Below are 22401 nucleotides of genomic sequence, written 5' to 3' on the forward strand. Positions count from 1 at the left end.
TAAAACATAGGAGCAGAACTGGGCCATTTGGCCCATCGAGTCTACATTGCCATTCAATCATGTCTGATATGGCCCCTTAGGGTTGTGGATAACTTGCTTCTTTTTCAGCTCTGAAGAGATACATAGTGCCTGACCACACCCTGCATGCACACATACAGACACAATCTTGTCCAAATCTTCTTCCCCGGTTCCTATGCTGATCCTTTCACTATTTCTCTGCCCCCTCTCTCCTAACCATCTACCTCAGCATCCCACCTCAGGTCCCCACCCTCCTTCTTCCTTAGACCCTTTCCCCTCTTTTTTTCTCTCAATTCTCCTGCTAGCATCCAACAAGGTACAATCCCATTGACCAGGCAAAATTAAATAATTTTTGGACTAATCGCTCATGTGCTTATGGTTCCACATGCTTATTTTTGGTCTTAAAATACAATTCCAGCATCTGTAGCTGCTCATGTAAGCATTCTTCATAAGTGGAATTTGACTGTGATTCCACCATTTTGTTTTGCTCGATGAACTAGGCCTTTAAACAAAATCTGGTCCTATCAAAGAAAACCTCAACGCACAACCAAGTCAGAAGCAGTTGGCTGACTACTTTATTCTCTCTAAACCCGAATTGTAAGGTAATTAAATTGCTTTTTACGATCATTGTGGTTGAGATCAATTAAGGGAAGAGATTCATTGAGGGAATCCTGTGGTCCGAATGCATCATCCATCCCATGGATTAACATGCCAAGTCATTGTGGTAGCTCTGCAGTCAATAAATTTCATGCTGCCATTAAAGTAAACTATTAACATCAATGTTTCATCAAACTTAATGAAGTTAACCTGATAAAATAAATATCATGCTGCCTTATCTCTCGTATTAATGATGATGAAAAGATATCACTGCTGCAAAGCATGCGTGTGTATACTGTACTTGGAACTGTTGCCCTGTTGTGAATGCTTGGCATATCTTTAGTTTGAGCTGAATCCAGATTCTGTTGACCTTTCAATGTAACTGTTTTGAATGCCACTGGTAGCATTACAGGATTATTCTAAAGCTGCAAACAATGTTATCAAAAATTCTTCTGTGGAAAGAAACATTTGGAGTAATGGGCCTGTCCCACCGGCGACTTTTTAGGCGACTGCAGGAGAGTATGCAGTCGCCACATGGTCGCCACATGTTCTCGGGTAATTGCCGGGTAGTCGCCTTCATGGTCGCGAGGAGTTCCCACATTCTGGGAACTAGTCGCAGCTTCGTTATGGTCGCCGCAAATTTTTCAACATGTTAAAAAATTAGTGGCGACTAGAATGAAGCCGCTATGGAGAGTAGCGAGAATTCTCATGCCGTAGGTGGGTCGCCAGGAGGTCGAAAGTTCTCATAGGTTCTCGTAGATTGTAGCCGATGCTGACCGGTGAATTTCATTGGCTCATTGGGGAAAAAAAAATGTAAGCAGTAATTTTCAGAACCAAGGATAACCGACCGGTAATGTTAAATGTCCGCCGAGCTTCACAGTCATGTATCTCTGCCTTCTTAAAAGTTGTCTCCACTCCTCCCCCCTCCCCTTCTCTCTCCCCCCCTCCCCTCTCCTCCCTTTTTTTAAAGGGCTTACCGTACACTGGGGAAAAAAACGTAAGCAGTTGTTACTGACTGGTAATGTTAAATGTCAGCTAAGCTTCAAAGCCGTGTATCTCTGGCTTCTTAAAAGTTGTCTCCACTCCTTCTCCCTCCTTCTTCCCCCCTCTCCCCTGAAAAATCACCTAAGTGGGACAAGCCCATAAGAATAACTAAGTGCACAATTGAATGAGTTGTTAAATTTAATAAAAACATGTTAACATGAAAATCATGTTTCACTTTCAATGGTTCAATGGTACTTTTTTGCCATGTGCAAATGCACAGAGAAATTATTTTCTTATAAACAGTCCAGTCGAGTAATGCCATACCTAAGTACATCCGCAATTAGCAATGTGTCCAGAAACAATCCACTGAGACCGCATGCAGGAGGCACCATGTTTTACACCTTTTTCAAAGTCCAATCCACTCTCTAGTTTTCATGAACGTTGCCCAATCCAGGCATCCCGATCCAGAGTTTGCAAAAATGTTAGCAAATGGATACAAAATATGCTGTCGTCATTCTGTTTGCCTTGTACTAAATGCATCATCATAACATAGATTTTCAGTATCAAAGTTCCCCAAAGGATTCTTACATGTAAGCATTTTATGTGATAGCATTCTGATGGATGGCTATTCAATTTGTTTCATATTTTTTGTATAGTTTTGGGATAGACATTCTGGTTTAAATTGTCATTATGAATATCATGCATTGATGCATTAGGAACTGTATGTAACTGAATCACCTCCTTAGAACAAACAAACTCTTGTTTCTGGTGATTGGGACGTTGGCTTCAAATCCTCAAAGCTAATATATATTGATGGGAATTATATTTCAATTTTGAAGTCCCATTACTTTTTCAGCTTACTCAGTTTCCTTTTGTAATTTAAGGTGAAGCAGACATGAGCGTCTCAGCTATCTTAAGTTTAGGTTAGAGCAGGGGTCGGCAACCTACGGCCCCCGGGCCGAATGCAGCCCGTAACCCAAAATCATCTGGCCCGCAGGCAGATTTATCCCCCCGTAATTATCCGGCCCGCCGAGCGCCCCGGCAGCAGCCGGGCGCCCTGAGCAGCAGCCGAGCTCTGGCTGTATCGCATCCTGCACAAAGCGGCCGGCATGGCCGCGAACCTTCTGTGAACACGTTTAAGAATGAACTGCAGATGCTGGAAAAATCGAAAGTAGACAAAAATGCAGGAGAAACTCAGTGGGTGAGACATGCAAGGATTGCATGAGGCTGCCTCGCCCGCTGAGTTTCTCCAGCATTTTTGTCTACCTTCTGTGAACACGTGATTTGATGCCTGCCATCCGGGGCGGGATGGGGGCGGGATCCATGTGTACACGTGATAGATGTGGCCCGCCGTCCGCTCACAGACATGCGTCCTGGCCCCTATGCAGAACAAGTTTGCTGACCCCTGGTTTAGAGAAAGATTGTGGAAACAGACCCATTGGCACAGTGTCCGATCCGACCAGCGATCCCTGCAGACTAACGCGATCCTATACACACTAGGGACAATTTACAATTCCACCAAGCCAATTGAGTTACAAGCCTGTACATCTATGGAGTGTGAGAGGAAACCAGAACTACCGGAGAAATCCCACGCGGGTCATGGGGAGAACGTACAAACAAAACTCCATTCAGTCCATAGACTGGATCGAACACTGATCTCTGGTGCTGTTAGACAGCAACTCTATCGCTGTGCCCCCGTGCCGCCCTAATAGCAGTAATAAGAGACACAATAGCATTCTATTTTTCCATGATATTAGACTTGCTTGAGCCCGAGATTTCTTTCAAGATGTTTTCTTCTTGATTTAAAAAAAAATCTAAAATAATTCCCAAAACCAGTGATAGCTCACTGCCAGTAGGTTGTGAATATTTACTTTTTGGCCGACATTGTTGTTGTTTTGATATTAGTTGGCACCAGACAATAGAGTCAGAATGAGTCAGTCAATAGTGGAAACAAGGAACTGTAGATGCTGGTTGACAAAATAATGCACAGTGCTGGAATAGTTCATCAGGTCAGGCAGCATCTCGAGAGAACATAGGTGTTATTTTGGGTCAGGACCCTTGTTCAGACTGAATAGTCAATGGCACTTCTCTTAAGCTGGTGACCATCCCCTGCCCAAGAAGGGGCCCGACCCAAAACATTACCTATCCTTGTCCTATAGAGATGCTGCCTGACCCACTGAGTTGCTACAGCACTTTGTGTCCTTCCAATCCATACTTTATTTATGGACAGAGATAAAACAGTTGAACTGTAATATTAAACTCAATGAGTTATGATTATTGCCCCTGAAATTCAAATGTGCAAACTTGCATTTGGAAATCAAGCACTTTCTTATTATCGTCATGGTATTCACACTGATTTAGATTAAATCATCTGATGGTGTAAATTATCTGAACATCAGATACCTGGATTATGGTGCAATATTAAGTTGGAAACATTCCATGAAGCATTCAGTCATGAAGTAATTAGGTTAAAGAACAATCTATATTGCAAGTATAATTTATAACTGACAAATACATTTGGTTGGGCAGCGGTAGAGTTGCCGCCTTACAGTACTTGTAGCGCCGGGAACCCGGGTTCGATTCTGACTATGGATGCTGCCTGTACGGAGTTTGTACGTTCTCCCCATGACATGCGTGGGTTTTCTCCGAGATCTTCGGTTTCCTCCCACACTCCAAAGACATACAGGTATGTAGGTTAATTGGCTTGGTACAAGTGTAAATTGTCCCTAGTGTATTAGTGTGCAGGGATCGCTGGTCGGTGTGCGTTTGGTGGGCCGAAGGGCCTGTTTCGGAGCTGTATCTCTAAACTAAACTAAAGATTGATCGCCACGGTTTCAAAAAGGATCAGTATCAGTTTTAGAAGTTTTAACTTTATGAAAAGTTCAAATACATAAATGACACGAACAACATCTTATTTTAAAGGGGTTGATGGGATCTGGGATCATAAAAATATAAAAGCAATTGTAATGTCTTTCAGGGCCCTGATGAGACCGCACCTGGAGTACTGTGTGCATTTTTGGTCTCCTACTTTGAGGAAGGACATTATTGCTATTGAGGGAGTGCAGCGTAGGTTCACCAGGTTAATTCCCGGGATGGCAGGGCTGACATATGATGAAAGAATGGTCGACTGGGCTTGTATTTACTGGAATTTAGAAGGATGAGAGGGTATCTTATAGAAACATATAAAATTCTTAAAAGATTAGACAGGCTAGATATGTGGCGACTCTGCATACTTTGTGAATTGTATACAAAAACAAAGAATTTCACTGCATCTAGGTACATGTGACAATAAAGTATAATTGAATCATTGAATTGACTTCAAGCAAGTTTATGCCAGGAACATGTCTATTTGTTTGTTAAATCTCCCAAGTATTGTGTTTCTTGGTGGTTCACATTTGTACTTAATAATTAATTTTTCTTGTTTTCTGCAGCACCAAAGGACAATGCCGAACGTGTGTTTAGAGAACGAATGCGGCCCAGGAAGAGACAAGGAGCTGTACGGCGGAGGGTCCATCAGGTCAATGGACACAAGTTTATGGCCACCTATCTTAGACAGCCAACATATTGTTCGCATTGCCGTGACTTTATTTGGTAAGAGAGTTATTAAAAGACAAATACCAACTGTGAAGAATTGCTACATTATGTGCAACTTTCCAGATAGTTAATTCGAGCTAATTCTTCTTAATAGTTAGAACATTCTTCTCAGATGTTTTGTCTTCATTCAAGTTGTCATTTGAACTTCCATTCGTCATTGGTATGTGAACACATAGGCCATCCTCCAATTCCCTATTTGCATTACATGAGGGTTGCCAGAACACTCATCACTTTCAAGTTAAATGGTCCATAATTGATCCTTTTTAATTTATGGAATGTCATTGAGGGAACAAAGATGTAAGCTTGCAATATGTGTGACCCACTCCGCTAACAATAATCCAAAGATAATTCTTGTACTGCTTCCTTTGCTTCCTTCACTTAAATCAACTACAGTGCTGACGGACTTTGCCTTCCGCTTATGAATTCGATCTTGTAAGAAGGAAGCAGAGTATCAGAAGAGATATTCCAGACAAGGCTATGAGATGGCTGTGAGCATGCTGTTGGAGATGGCGAGTATGGGGAGACATTACTTACAGCTCCACTCAATCACATCCACAAATATCCACACCATTTTCTCATCCTTGTAATCGCAAGCAGTCTTACGGACACATTCCTGTTTTGTACCGTTCCTTTCAGCCCATCACAAGAAAGAGGTGAAAAACAGTGATTAAATGCAAAAGTCACAAGGATGGTGAGAGCGACAATGATGATGGTGAAAATCCAAACATTTCTCATTTATCTCAATAATCATTGCTTTACATTTTTCAAGTTACTTGCATTTAATAACTCAGAAAATGTGCTAAAAGGTCAAGTACATCATGACCTTGCAACAATCTTCGTGAAAGTTACACGAGTTCAATGTAATCCAAATGCCCAGAAACATTTTGGGGACGATTTTATTTCCTCATATACTTAAGACATGGATTCTTGCTGTAGTATACTTCCATGACACAAGTAGTCCCTTGGTACCTTATTCAGGTTACTGTTTGCCTTGAACCTGCAATTTGCCATGGGCTGCCATCTAAAATGAAATCCAAACAAGCTCTGAAATTTTCAGGATCAAGAATTCTCCTTGCTACTTTTCTCTTACTCGTGCAAGACGAACGAGATAATGATTTTGTTTCTAATGGACCTGTCAACTCATTAAACTGTCGATTTTATGTTTAAACCAAATAGTATCACTACTTTTTCTTTACCCAAAGCTACTTTGTAGGTCTTCTGTCTGAATGCCTATTGCACTTAACTGTGACATCAAGTGGTTGGATTTATGCTGTCTTAACATGTTAGTCTCATTCTTTAACATCCAAGTCCATCAGCAAAAGCAATTTATTAAGCACTCTCTGCGTGGAGTAGCAAGAAAAAAGTGTGAAGGAAAGATAGGGTAGAGGAGGGAGCATTAGAGGCAGACGCTTAGAGGAAAGTAGAGTGAAAGTGAAAGCGGAAGGTGGAGGTAGGGTGGAAAGGTGAATCAAGGAGGTTAGGATGAAATTTAGAGGCGAGGGACCTTGAATGAGAGGAGAGCAAGGGCAAGAAGATTCTAGGGCAGGGTGCTGAGTTGGATGGCAATCTAGCAGTGTCGCTGACCAAGGGTTTACGTGGTTGAGCTTGTCCATGCATACGGGTCCACGAGCAAAAAACAGTGCTAGAGGAATTCACTGGGTCAGGCAGCATCTGCGGAGGGAATGGACAGATTATGTTTCACATCGGGGCACCTCTTTGGATTGTTTTTACAGGCAGTCCCTGGGTTACATAAGATCTGACTTGTGGAGATCTGACATGCAAATTCTCCCGTGCCAAAAATATGTTTGACTGCTGCTCATTCTGTTGAGAAAAAATCACTGCAACCTTAAAAATAAAGACTGAACGATTTCCTCTCAAACTAGAAACAAGTGATTTTCTCCCCTCCCTCTTTTTACCCACAAGGGTGCTAAAAACACAGCAGTCGTGTGTATAGAGATCTGATAATAATTTTAGTCCTGTACCTTTATTATTCGATGTAACAAGAGAAATGGAAATATTATCATCCCACAAGAAAATTATTTCATACTTCTTCTCCAGATCAACCAACAATCGCATATTCCCACAGCAAATTTTAGTTTGAACTTCATCTAAAACAAATCGGAATTAGTCGATAGTCTGAAGTCAGCAGACTCCAGCAGACCTACGGAGGCCATTTTTAAAGAGAAATTGATTTAATAATCATTAATGATGTAATTTTAAAAATCTTAGTATTTTGTCTTTCTAAATCCATACATCTGATTGTAGCAACTGCACATTCCTTGGTTTTTGGGGGAAACTTCATTTTTGATTTGAAGATAATTTAATTTGCAGACATTTCTAAGTTAGTAGGAACAGAACCCTTGCGTAAACCAAAGACTGCTTGTATATGATTGTATGTGCAGCAGATAGTGATCTGCACTCATATTTTAGTTTAGTTTGCAGCGTGGAAACAGGCCCTTTGCCCCACCGAGTCTATGCCGATGAGCAATCGCCCATATACTAGCACTATCCTATACACTATTGACAATTTACAGAAGCCAATTAACCTACAAACCTGCAAGTCTTTGGAATGTGGGGGGGGGGGGGGGAAATGAAGCACCTGGAGAAAACCCAAGCAGTCACAGGGAGAACATAACCTCTGTACAGGCAGCACATCGTGGTCAGGATCAAACACGGGTCTTTGGCACTGTAAGGCAGCAACGCTATCGTTGCACCATTGTGCCACACCTTAAGTGTAAAGCCTTATGTAGCTGGAGGCAATAGACATCACACATTCCAACAAATTGTCCTCCAATCTTCAACATGAAGCTTGGGACCTGTAATATATGGCCCCTCATGGACATGCCCAGCAAAAACAGACTTGACTTGGATTTCAGATGCTTTAGCACTGAACTGTCTGCTTCAGGAAGGAGGACAGTCTCTTCCAAGAAAGTCCATTTTTGTGTGTGTGCCGTGCCAGCGCAGAGTATGCTGGGACAACAGACAAACAGTACCGGGAAGCAGCTCAGTTTGCAGCAGTGAGTGGTGGCGGAGCTTGCAATTGATAAAAGAAGACATCAGTGAGTTGGATGCCTATGATCACAAGTCCAGGAGAGCTCTGTAAATTGGGGCTTTGGTTAGGGAGGAAGTGACCAGATTAAAGCAGGCAGGTCAAAGTTGTGCGATACACAATGATAAGTTGTAACGGGTATAGCTTGGACCCAATAGCAGCACAGAATCAGGCAGGCATAGTTGGTAACTAACTTTATTACGATACTGTAACACAGAGTAGTAACACAGGAATGGGTACACCGTACTCACACAGAGGCTCAGGATTGAGCGAGGGTTCCGAAGAGGGGCAGGCAGGAGACGTAGTCGGGGTAGCAGAAGGTCCGGTAACCAGGAGATCCAACACACAATGCAAACAAACCAGCGAGGGACAGACGAAAGGAGAGTCGAAGCCAGTCGGGAAATCGCTGGAGAGTCTTGCATGAATGCTGAGAACAATCTGGCACTGTGTGAACGGTGAGGAGAGTCTATATACCGGGTTAATTGGTGATCAGAGACAACTGAGTGCAACAGGTGAGGAGAGTTGGGCTGATGAGAGGGGAGTGGCAGGCAGGCAGGTGAGGAGAAGGAGGGACCGGTGGAAAAGTACTGGGAGGTGAAGTGGATGAGAATGAGGAGAGGGCAGACTGTGATATAAGTGCCCAATGAAATTTAAGGAGCTCTGTGATTAAGTCTGGAAACCATTGTTATTTGTATAGTTGAAAAGGACACATTATGTGACTAGATACCTACTCCTTGTTGCTCTTTAGTGACGAGCAATATTTTGCATTGTTAACGTTCCTATACCTAAAGAATGACAATGTTATTTTTGAAAAGATTTTTAAGGAGAGAAGTGGTTGAGTTTTGGAAGATTCTACCGTTGATGCTGGGACAATACGATAGGGAGATAAGTTAATGCCTGCAACAAAGGAGAGAAGCCAAAAAAAATAGACAACAAATTTGACATTTGTGAAGATTATCTTTTTTTTATTTGAAGAAAATGTGGAAGCACCTTCGTCATTCACATTTGAAGCTGTGTGAATTCTTATATGAGAGAAGGATAAAGACCAAACCACCGGAGTCAGAATTTATTGTTTCACGTGGATCAGAATTCAATATGTCATCCCATTTCTTGTATTTAAAATTTGCACTTGCTTTTGATGCAATGTATTCACTTTGTAAGTGGTAAAACATTTGCAATCCGCAAATATAACTTTTCCATAATGCTTTAAACGTTAAAAAAAAATGCCGTGTATTTTTGGGAAAGTAATACAGTACATTCATTAATTTCATAAGCTGCTACCAAAGTGACATATGCTGTACCACTGATACTGAGGTCAATATTCCCAAGTGTTAAGTAGTAGTGAAGTTGGAGATGGTATCAAACAGGAAATTAGAAATGCGTGCGACAAAGGCAAAACAGTTATAATGGGTGACTTCAATCTACATATAGATTGGGTGAATCAAATTGGCAGGGGTGCTGAGGAAGAAAATTAGCCAGAAAAAGCAGCATACCAGAGGACTGGGAGAAATTCAGAGACCAGCAGAGGAGGACAAAGGGCTTAATTAGGAAAGGAAAAATAGATTATGAAAGAAAACTGGCAGGGAACATAAAAACTGACTGCAAAAGTTTTTATAGATATGTGAAAAGAAAGAGATTAGTTAAAACAAATGTAGGTCCCTTGCAGTCAGAAACAGGTGAGTTGATCATGGGGAACAAGGATATGGCGGACCAATTGAATAACTACTTTGGTTCCGTCTTCACTAAGGAAGACATAAATAATCTGCCGGAAATAGCAGGGGACCGCGGGTCAAAGGAGTTGGAGGAATTGAGTGAAATCCAGGTTAGTCGGGAAGTGGTGTTGGGTAAATTGAATGGATTAAAGGCCGATAAATCCCCAGGGCCAGATAGGCTGCATCCCAGAGTACTTAAGGAAGTAGCTCCAGAAATAGTGGAAGCATTAGTAATAATCTTTCAAAACTCTTTAGATTCTGGAGTAGTCCCTGAGGATTGGCAGGTAGCAAACGTAACCCCACTTTTTAAGATGGGAGGGAGAGAGAAAACGGGGAATTACAGACCAGTTAGTCTAACATCGGTAGTGGGGAAACTGCTAGAGTCAGTTATTAAAGATGGGATAGCAGCACATTTGGAAAGTGGCGAAATCATTGGACAAAGTCAGCATGGATTTACGAAAGGTAAATCATGTCTGACGAATCTTATAGAATTTTTCGAGGATGTAACTAGTACCATGGTTAGGGGAGAACCAGTGGATGTGGTGTATCTAGACTTCCAGAAGGCTTTCGACAAGGTCCCACATAAGAGATTAGTATACAAACTTAAAGCACACGGCATTGGGGGTTCAGTATTGATGTGGATAGAGAACTGGCTGGCAAACATGAAGCAAAGAGTAGGAGTAAACGGGTCCTTTTCACAATGGCGGGCAGTGACTAGTGGGGTTCCGCAAGGCTCAGTGCTGGGACCCCAGCTATTTACAATATATATTAATGATCTGGATGAGGGAATTGAAGGCAATATCTCCAAGTTTGCGGATGACACTAAGCTGGGGGGCAGTGTTAGCTGTGAGGAGGATGCTAGGAGACTGCAAGGTGACTTGGATAGGCTGGGTGAGTGGGCAAATGTTTGGCAGATGCAGTATAATGTGGATAAATGTAAGGTTATCCATTTTGGTGGCAAAAACAGGAAAGCAGACTGTTATCTAAATGGTGGCCGATTAAAAAAAGGGGAGATGCAGCGAGACCTGGGTGTCATGGTACACCAGTCATTGAAAGTAGGCATGCAGGTGCAGCAGGCAGTGAAGAAAGCGAATGGTATCTTAGCTTTCATAGCAAAAGGATTTGAGTATAGGAGCAGGGAGGTTCTACTGCAGTTGTACAGGGTCTTGGTGAGACCACACCTGGAGTATTGCGTTCAGTTTTGGTCTCCAAATCTGAGGAAGGACATTATTGCCATAGAGGGAGTGCAGAGAAGGTTCACCAGACTGGATAGACTTGGTTTATACTCTCTAGAATTTAGGAGATTGAGAGGGGATCTTATGGAAACGTACAAAATTCTTAAGGGGTTGGACAGGCTAGATGCAGGAAGATTGTTCCCGATGTTGGGGAAGTCCAGGACAAGAGGTCGCAGCTTAAGGATAAGGGGGAAATCCTTTAAAACCAAGATGAGAAAAACTTTTTTCACACAGAGAGTGGTGAATCTCTGGAACTCTCTGCCACAGAGGGTAGTTGAGGCCAGTTCATTGGCTATATTTAAGAGGGAGTTAGATGTGGCCCTTGTGGCTAAGGGGATCAGAGGGTATGGAGAGAAGGCAGGTACAGGATACTGAGTTGGATGATCAGCCATGATCATATTGAATGGCGGTGCAGGCTCGAAGGGCCGAATGGCCTACTCCTGCACCTAATTTCTATGTTTCTATGTTTCTATGTTAACCCGGCAGTTGGCAGATGAATTAAGATACTCTCCAGGGAAGGCATTTGGCACTAATCATTTCACAAGCACAAAAAGCACTTCATACAGCCTGGGAAGAGTTCATTATCTGCCTTTCGGATTGCTTGACAGATTTGTGTTGTTAACTTTGCATGGTTAGCTGTGGGGAGTAGATCAACAAGGTTCTCCTATTTCATGTCATCTCTTGTATATCTATCACTCTTAATTGAAATGAGTGTCACCCTCAGTAGAGTTCCTTGTGGGCATTAATTCGCAACATAGAATGCATGTAATTTTATTTGCATATAATAAAGCATATAATCTAATCCAAATGATTAATGAAATATGTGAAGATCAATCCTTGAATGCATGAAAGATATGTAAAAAATTCAAACCATGTAAAGAGATCTAATCCATCCTTGATGATCTTGCGACACAATTCCAGAGACCTCCATTGACTTTGGTGTAAAATCATAGATCAGCATGATAAATGAATATGAACCTTTATTGAAATTCTGGGAAAATGTTGTTTTTGCACGTAAAGATTGTGCTTTTGAAAATAAATCCATCAGTGACAATTTTCCAATTATGTAATATGCTTGTTCTGTTTGTTTACAGGGGAGTGATAGGTAAACAAGGATACCAGTGCCAGGGTAAGAAAGAGATGGTTCTCAAATCTATGTGCCTCAATGTATTTATTTTTATCATTGCTTTTGTTGACTCTCCAGTAGGTTTATGGAAAGTGTGCCAATTTAATGATAAAATGGGCCAGTGTTGGTAGATTTCTGGATGATCCAGATAGAATTTGTGAAATTTATCACCATTTAATTGTGATAAGGAATCACATAGGAAATGTATTTTATTAATATTGGAACAAATTGCTTATGCCTTCATCAATAGAAGGAAATATTTACTTTGTCAATAGAACGCTGGTTGAATAGCTATTATGAATGTGGCTGAAGGCCATTTTTGCTTTTAGACCAACATCGGAACAAGAACGGTGTCAACGGAATGGGTTGAAAGATTTATGCATAAACGTTTTCAGTGGATAAAGTCCTGCTAAACAGCATTATTGAACGCCACAATTCCTGAATCTTCCAGGTTAAAAGATTAATAATGCATCAGAGGATAAACAGAACTATTAGTGAATTGTTTACAGAGGAGCAAAAATCATTGTGGATGGGTGGGGAAAAGAATGAATATTCTCAAGTTCTAGTAGTTTACCAGGAACAACTGCAAATATCTCTGGTCATGAAAAAAATCCTTAACTATTTTGCAATGGTAATTATTGTACTGAATGTTGAACTAAAGACAATTGGTAAAAACAAATTATTGGGAGACTATCATGAATCTGTGGGAGAATCAATTTTCTTTCTGCTGATGGGTGATATTCCTGAAAAACAAATGTAGGCTCATTATTTATGAACAGTTTTGAAGCGATTGTTGATGTCTTATTCGCTTGTCTTTTCAGTGCTGGGCCTGTCCGCCTGGTCCTTTTATGTGCTGGCCCTGTCTCTGTCTGTACTTCCCTGTCACTACTTGCCCTGCACACAATCCTGTCGATATCTCTCTACAATTACTCTCTATCCCTTCATGTACATAGAATCTCTATGGATTTTCCTTAATATTTTCTGCCAGAGCTATCTTTGCCCCCCTGATTTCCTTCTTTAATATGCTCCCCAGTTCCCAAAACTAGCCTTTTCAGGTCTTTCTTAGTATTATATGGCTCTACTAAATTGCTGTCAGTGTCAAATGTTTGATAGAAAACAGCAATGGCCCAGCTACGTTTTCTTCATAACCAGAATTCTCTGTTCCTGATAATATCCTTGCAAATCTCACCAGCACCCTCTCTACTGCTGTGACTGTCTTCCTGTACTTTGAGTCATAGTCATTGAGTGATACAGTGATACAGGCCCTTCGGCCCAATTTTCCCACACCGGCTAACATGTCCTAGCTCTACTAGTCCCACAGCTGTACTAGTCCCATTTGCCAGCATTTGGTCCGTGTCCCTGCAAACCTGTCCTGTCCATGTAATCATAACTACCAGAATTCTACACAATGCTTTAGTGTTTTGTATGGTAATATCCTGCTTGTATATCCTGTCTGTTGAAAGATAAAGGCTTTTATTCAATAATGCTGCTTTCCTCATCACACATTCACACATCAAAATTCATCTGTTCTTCTCCACCTCTCAGTGTCCTACCAAGGAAAGTAGACTCTGGCTCTCTTTGCCTTCTCCAAAGTGATGATCCAAGCTTTTCAGAGATGCATGTTATCGGTCAGCTAATTTTCCATCAATAGTCTTGTTGCACTAAATGAACTTTAGCAAGGCTTTTGAAAAGATCCTGAATGGAAGGCAAGGTTAGATTGCATGCGATCCAGGGAGATTGGATGCATAATTGGCTTGATGTAGGAAACAGGTGGATAATGGAAGGTTGTTTTTTTGTGGTCTGGAGGCCTGTGACTTTTGGTGCACTGCAGGAATTTGTGCTAGTCCAAAGTCTATTCATCCTTTATGATATGATTTGGATGACTGTATATGCACGGTTAGTAAATTTGCAGATGACTCTAAAACAGGTGAGATTGTAAACTGAAGAAGGTTATTAACAATTACAGAGGGATCTTAATTAGCAAGGTAAGTGGGCTGAGGAATGATAAATGGCTTTCAACAGTAAGTGCAAGTTGTTGCATTTGAGAAATCAAACAAGGATAGGATCTTCTCAGTGAATGATAGGGCCCGAACAGTGTTGTAGAACAGAAGGATCGAGGAGTACATGTAGGTAGTTCCTTAAAAGTGGCACCACAAGTAAACACACACACTTTTATCATTCAGGCCATTGACTACAGCAGTTTAGATGTTATGTTGCAGTTTGATAAAATGTCAGTGAGGCAGCACTAACAAGAACATTGCCTGAATTACAGAGAGAGAGAGAGATTGGGTAGATTAGGATTTTATTCATTGGAACATAGTAGACTTGGGGATGCCTTGTAGAAAATGATAACGGGTATGCATAAGGTGAACGCAGGGAAGGGGAATCAAAAACTAGAGGACATGGGTTTAAGGTGAGAGTGGAAGGATTTACAAGCAATACATTCTGCACACAGAGGGTGATACATATACAGATGCAACTGCCAGAGGAAGTGTTGCACCTACATCAGTGAGACCAAGCATAGGTTTGGCGATCTTATCACCGAACACCTCCGCTCGGTCCACATTAACCAACCTGACCTCCCGGTGGCTCAGCACTTCAACTCCCCCTCCCATTCCGAATCCGACCTCTCCATCCTGGGCCTCCTCCATGGCCAGAGTGAGCACCACCGGAAATTGGAGGAGCAGCACCTCATATTCCGCTTGGGCAGTCTGCACCCTAGCGGCATAAACATTGAATTCTCCAATTTCCGGTAGCCCTTGCTGTCTCCTCTCCTTCTCAGCTCTCCCTCAGCCCTCGGGCTCCTCCTCTTCCTTTTTCCTTTCTTCTCCCCGCCCCACCCTCCATCAGTCTGAAGAAGGGTTTTGGCACGAAACGTTGCCTATTTCCTTCGCTCCATAGATGCTGCTGCACCCGCTGAGTTTCTCCAGCACTTTTGTCTGCCAGAGGAAGTGGTTGAGGAAGGTAAAATTATACGGTTTAAAAGAGATTTAGACAGATACCTGGATTGGAAAGGTTTTGAAGGATATGGGTCAAACACTTACTTAGATGGTCATCTTGGTTGGCATGGACAAGTTGGGCCAAAGAGGCAGTTTCCGTGCTTTGTTACTGTATAGCTCTATATTGAAATAGTAGGGAACATTTTAATCACCATTCAGCCTTCCACTGTTTTGCTACACTTTGCCCAATCTATAAATTAGATTTTTTTTTGAGAGAAAGAATTACTGGCTTTTTTTTGTGAAATCATGAAATCCAATGAGATTGAGTAACAAAGACTAATTTGGCAGACAAAATTAATAGTTTTTTTGTCTCTATGGATATGGCAGATGTTGGGAAATTGACCAAAATAAATTGATAAACGTTGACCAATGTTAATAAACTGTTAATTCTATTGGCATTTTAATGAATTAAAATAGAAGCTGATCTCCTTTCCCCAATCTGGCTGCCATTTAGGTAATTGCAACAACAAGAACTTTAGATGTAATAACACCCCACAGTTCACTGTATGTACACCATTGTTCGGTTCTAAAGAACAAAACAGCAGAAACATACACTGTTTGGCTCATTTGTCCAGGATCTACACTGTTTGAATTTTGAAATATTTTATCAATAATTGAACAAAACTGCCCTCTCAGACACAATGGCAGATATATTTTTAATTTTAAAATTGATGGTTTGCTGTTTATAATAAGACCAAACTAAAAAGAAAAGCCATGACATGAAGCAGGAATTAGAGTCCAGATGAAATAAACAAAGTTAATGGAGGAATAAAAGATCTAGTTCATACAGCATTGATATAATGCTCATGGAGTGAGTCTCTCCAGGTTAGGACTGACAGGGTGAAAATGCCAAATTCCATTTAGGAAGGGGTCCAGAATCCATTAACACCTTTTATTATATAAAGTGAAAATATTTTCCACATGCTTGTATTGACAGACTTACGTTTTATTGTTTTTACTTATTGAAGGGAAAGAAAATAAATTGCAAAGTCAGCAAATGTAATAAAATCCTGAGTAATGGCTTTGATTATAATTGCTGGTTTATGTGTTTCAGATGTTTGTTTTCTTTAACAGATGCTCACTGAGGATTAAAGGCAATGATGAACAAATAATTTTTCATTTGAATTTACAGTTTGTACTTGTGTGGTGCATAAACGATGTCACGAACTTATCATAACCAAGTGTGCTGGCTTGAAGAAACAAGAAGCACAGGATGAGGTACATATTTTACATGGTGTAATTGGAAATGATGAAATGTTGGACAACCATGTATCTATGATGGGGAGGGAACTAATACAGAATGCTTCTCAGTGGCATTGTTGCAATAAATTGAAAGATTACGGGTTTGTGTGGCAGCTGTGTAGACCTTACCAAATAGATTTAATATTTTTTAACATAATTATACGATGCCCTCCATAATGTTTGGGACAAAGACCCATCATTTATGTATTTGCCTCTGTACTCCACAATTTGAGATTTGTAATAGAAAAAAATCACATGTGGTTAAATTGCGCATTGTCAGATTTTATTAAAGGGTATTTTTATACATTTTGGTTTCACCATGTAGAAATTACAGCTGTGTTTATACATAGTCCCCCCATTTCAGGGCACCATAATGTTTGGGACACATGGCTTTACAGGTGTTTGTAATTGCTCAGGTGAGATTAATTGCCTCCTTCATGCATGTATAAGAAAGCTCCCTGCACCTAGTCTTTCCTCCAGTCTTTCCATCACCTTTGGAAACTTTTACTGTTGTTTATCAATTATTAACATGAGGACCAAAGTTGTGCCAATGAAAGTCAAATAAGTCATTATGAGACTGAGAAACAAGAATAAAGCTGTTAGAGACATCAGCCAAACCTGAGGCTTACCATAATCAACTGTTTGGAACATCATTAAGAAGAAAGAGAGTACGGGTGAGCTTACTAATTGCTAAGGGACTGGCAGGCCAAGGAAGATCTCCACAGCTGATGACAGAATTCTCTCTATAATAAAGAAAAATCCCCAAACACCTGTCCAACAGATCAGAAACACTCATCGGGAGTCAGGTGTGGATATGTCAATGACCACTGCCGCAGAAGACTTCATGAACAGAAATACAGAGGCTACACTGCAAGATGCAAACCACTGGTTACCCGCAAAAATAGGATGGCCAGGTTACAGTTAGCCAAGAAGTACTTAAAAGAGCAACCACAGTTCTGGAAAAAGGTCTTGTGGACAGATAAGACAAAGATTAACTTATATCAGAGTGATGGCAAGAGCAAAGTATGTAGGAGAGAAGGAACTGCCTAAGATCCAAAGCATACCACCACATCTGTGAAACAGTGTGGTGGGGGTGTTATGGCCTGGGCATGTATGGCTGCTGAAAGTGTTGGCTCACTTATCTTCATTGATGATACAACTGCTGATGATAATAGCATAATGAATTCTGAAGTGTATAGACACTTCCTATCTGCTCACGTTCAAACAAATGACTCAAAACTCATTGGCCGGTGGTTCATTCTACAGCAAGACAATGATCCCAAACATACTGCTAAAGCAACAAAGGAGTTTTTCAAAGCTAAAAAATTGTAAATTCTTGAGTGGCCAAGTCAATCGCCCGATCTGAACCCCAATTGAGCATGCCTTTTATATGCTGAAGAGAAAACTGAAGGGGACAGGCCCCCAAAACAAGCATAAGCTAAAGTTGACTGCAATACAGGCCTGGCAGAGCATCACCAGATAAGACTTCCAGCATCTGGTGAAGTCCATGAATTGCAGACTTCAAGCAGTCATTGCTTGCAAAGGATATGCAACAAAATACTAAACATGACTATTTTCATTTACAGGACATTGCTGTGTCCCAAATATTATGGTGCCCTGAAATGAGAGGGGACAATGTATATATCTTGTATCTTCGTCTTGCGAATGAAACATAAACCAAAGGAATAGTTAGATCTCAAGCCGGGTGTAGAGCAGCCAGGTTGGTGTCTCTCCGTCAATGTCTGCCAAGCCCTGAGCTCAATTTGGTGGGTGGTAGAGCGGGCACCCTGAGATGACATGGTTGGCTGTCTGTTGTTCTAACCAAAATGTATAAAAATGGCCTTTATTAAAATCTGACAATGTGCACTTTAACCTCATGTGATTTTTTTCTATTACAAATCTCAAATTGTGGAGTACAGAGGCAAATAAATAAATGATGGGTCTTTGTCCCAAACTGTCTGGAGGGCACTGTATGTAGGTTGAAGTGATAATATAACCAATATATAACCGTATTGAACTCTGGCATAAGGTAACAAAATGAACCAAGGGTGAATCAGTTTATCCCTTACTCGAAATATGTTTGTTTTATCTATTGCTAGTTCAGGATTGCTTAATTTAATCTCAATTTTATTGGTTGGTTTGTTTACTGTGTAGGTGGGCTCTCAACGCTTCAGTGTCAACATGCCTCACAAGTTTAGCATTCACAACTTCAAAGTACCCACGTTCTGTGATCACTGTGGCTCTCTACTCTGGGGTTTATTGAAACAAGGATTACAATGCAAAGGTAAGAAATCTGGGTTCCATTCCTCTTTTAACAAGCTATCTTGTATTGCAAGGTTGCAGAAATAGGATGCTAACATAGAACTGAAAATATTGGAGGCACTCAGCATTCGTTTTGTCTTTTGTTTACCGAAGATGCTCTGAACTACTGATGCCGGTCATTTATCAGCAATTTTTACATGTGTACATTTTATGTAAGAAGTATGCACAAGATCATGATGGCTTTAGGTGGGTGAATGGCTCATGGTTTGATGATAGAGGTTTATGGTGAAAGGCAAAATAAATGTAGGCAGATGAAAGTATTGGCATCATGTTCAGCACAGACATTGTCAAAGGGCAACAGTGCACGATGTGTTGAACTGTTCTATATTCTATGTAGTGCAGCTTGTAAGTCTTGGGCAGGATGTAGGTGTGGGTCATGTAGGTCTGGGAGGCAACAAGGCTGGAAGCGGTGAGGGAGGATTGCTCCAGGAACATAGATTGTTTTGAGAAAAGAGAAATAGGATGCTGGAGGAAAAACATTGCATTGACACCCAAACAGTAGCCTAATGTCTCTGGTTGGGAAAAATAGCAGCACATTTGGAAAACCATAAATTATTCAGGCAGGGCCAACGTGACTTCATACAGGGAAACTCACATCTAAAAAAATGTATTTGAATCTTATAAGGAAATCACAATAGTGCATTGAGAGGAACCAGTAGGTGCATTTGGGTTTCCAGAGTACGGTTGATGAGGTCCCTCACCAAAGTTTAATTTGCAAGGTAAGAGCCCATAGTGTTCCATTGGAGACAGTACAGAATTGGTTCACTGGACTAATCTGGGATGTGCATGGATTGTCCCACCCGGAAATGTTCAACAGGATGGTGGTTCAAGATCAGATTCTTCTTATCAGCCTTCGGGCTCTTGAACCACACGGCTTAATCCTAACCACAACCCTACCCCAGCAACGCTCTACTATGAACTTTATTAGATTGTACCATGTACTTCAGTTTGGACTGTCATAGTCTGGTTACCTAGTATTACTGATATTTTATTGCATTATTGAGTGATTTATTCGTTGTGTTGTTGCCTTAACGTGCTTGTAAAGTTACAGCAAGAAGTAATTTCTGTTCCTAGTGCATATGACAATTAAACACTCTTGGCTTGACTCCTGAGTTGAGAGCTTGGAATAGAGTTTGTTTTTGGAACCTGCTGCTGTGCTCCTTCACTTTATTGTCACATGTACCTGGGTATAGTGGAATTCAATTTTAGCATACAGTTCAGTAAAAATCTTACTACAAAGATACACAATCATACTTAAGTACAAGAGTACAGGAATAGAAGATTGCACTGAGAAGACAGTACACTAGTGGTCACATTTCTGGCGCCATTTTGGACGATTCATGTGCAAAGTTGGTGAAAATATAGAGTCTTAACTTGGTCATAAAAGACCATATTCCGAGGGACGGCAGTAGGTCAGAGTTGCAGGGTGGGCCTGGTCAGATGGTGTTATCAATGTCCTCAACCACTCCGAGCTGCAGCAGGCCATGTCCATTCAGCATGCTCGACCTCCGGGAACATCTTGGTCTCATTACCTGTGAACAGTAGTCGGCTGAGAGTAATTAGGGTTCAATGCTGAGGATGCTGGCCAGACAGAAGACACTAAGATAGCTACAAAGCTGGAGTAACTCAGCAGGACAGGCAGCATCTCTGGAGAGAAGGACTGGGTAACATTTCGTGTCGAGACCCTTCTTTAGTCTCGACCCGAAACGTCACCTATTCCTTCTCTCCAGAGATGCTGCCTGTCCCGCTGAGTTACTCCAGTTTTTTTTGTCTATCTTCAGTTTAAACCAGCATCTGCAGTTCCTTCCTACACAGAAGACACTAATGTTGATTCTTTAGTCCTTTCAGTGAATCTGGAATATCTTGCAGAGATATTGTTGAATCTCTCAGTGTCAGAAGGGTATAGGGATCATTGCTTTTGGGGAGACCATGTACTTAGTGTTGGGTCTGAGATCTTAAATTTTCAAATACTCTTTTCCTTAGTCAAGCGTGTGCTGAAATATTGAAGACAATGGTGAATTACTCGTATGTAACATACACATCTATATTTAACAAACCAACAATTAGTGAAATCTGAATATTTTATCATCATCATCATGGTTTGATCACCAGCATGGTCTTTAGTCTCAAGACCTCTACATGGTCTTGGGAGTAAAGACCTATTATTACTCTTGTCATTAACATTAACTAGACATATTGTCACCTGTCCTTACTGTAATAAGACAGTACAATGCACTGGTCTTACTACAATTTGTCTTTATTCTGGACAAAATCTCATGATTGGAGGATTGAAATTGCATGGAAGTTTGTAGATTTATTATCAGTTCCATTTTGGGAACATGAAAAATACCAGTTTGGATCTTTTAAATTAGAAATAATGAAATTAAAATTATACTGCCTGACATTTTCCACAAACAGCTTTATGAAAATTTATATATAAAATTTTGTCTGATAATGGTTGTGTGAAGTTTCCTGAACAGTACAACCTTATGTGAGGCGCTGCTGTTAATGTGAAATGTTTTTTTACCCCAAGGAGAATTTAAATGATTGTACCAGCTTCACCCACCAGATGGCAGTAACATGCAGACCAAACAAATAATACAGATTTATTATATAACTTGAGAGGGATTTTAAGGTAATGAGAATGTAATTGTGAATGTCAGATCTTTTCTGCAACAGGCTAATATACTGGTGCATTAAGGTGAACAAGCAATTGGGGCCAGACAAGAGGGAGAAAATAATAATTCCCAGAACAAGGGAAATAATACAATTAGGGCTATTACAGAAAAACTGTTTCAATGAATAGAAACATGAATTGAACAGATATGCAGCTGGTTTAATTGTGGAAAAAGTTGGAAAATAAAATGGTTTAGAAAAATGGACTTGCCAGAAAAAAACCATTTTTAAAAAAATGCTGAAACGATCTGCGAGACTCCCAGTGCTCATCACCCATCGCACATGGAGCCGCACGGAACTGCTCAACATCGGACGTGGCTGCGAAAAACTGGCGTATGAGTACTACAGCACCCTTACCAAAATCCCGATGGAGCTGGGCAGAACAGCCCCCTGGATCACCACTCCGGAGGGCAGGAGACGGAGCAAGCGCCGGGAGCGAAAGCAGAAACGTGGAAAGCGAGCGGGGGTGCAGGACAGGCTACGGAGGGCTCCACAAAGACCATCGCTCCCAAGCGTCTTTCTCGCGAATGTCCGGTCACTCACCAACAAGCTGGATGAGGTAAGGCTCTGGTTCAACACCCAACGATCCCTGGAACACTGCTGTGTGCTGATCTTCACAGAGACCTGGCTCAGCGCGCTGGTTCCCGATGGGGCTGTGGACCTAACCAACCGGTCACTGCATCGTGCTGATAGAACAAAGGACTCCGGTAAGAGCAAGGGTGGCGGGCACTGCATCTACATCAACAATGACTGGTGCACCAACCACACTACAGTAGAGAGCTACTGTTCCCCAGACCTGGAATACCTACTGCTTAAATGTAGGCCGTTTTTACCTGCCTCGGGAGTT

General features: G+C 41.2%; 1 protein-coding gene across 1 annotated transcript in view; it reads left to right on the forward strand.

Moving 5' to 3' along the window:
- Positions 1-22401, forward strand: part of prkce (protein kinase C epsilon) — a 443521-nt gene that overhangs the window by 242009 nt on the left and 179111 nt on the right. Inside the window, exons 3-6 of the mRNA XM_033025532.1 lie at positions 5031-5190; positions 12284-12318; positions 16447-16532; positions 18711-18840. Of these exons, the coding sequence (XP_032881423.1) occupies positions 5031-5190; positions 12284-12318; positions 16447-16532; positions 18711-18840 (411 nt within the window). The remainder of the gene's footprint in view (positions 1-5030; positions 5191-12283; positions 12319-16446; positions 16533-18710; positions 18841-22401) is intronic.

Source organism: Amblyraja radiata, chromosome 8, assembly GCF_010909765.2.
Source record: "Amblyraja radiata isolate CabotCenter1 chromosome 8, sAmbRad1.1.pri, whole genome shotgun sequence".
Classification (NCBI taxonomy): Eukaryota; Metazoa; Chordata; class Chondrichthyes; order Rajiformes; family Rajidae; genus Amblyraja; species Amblyraja radiata.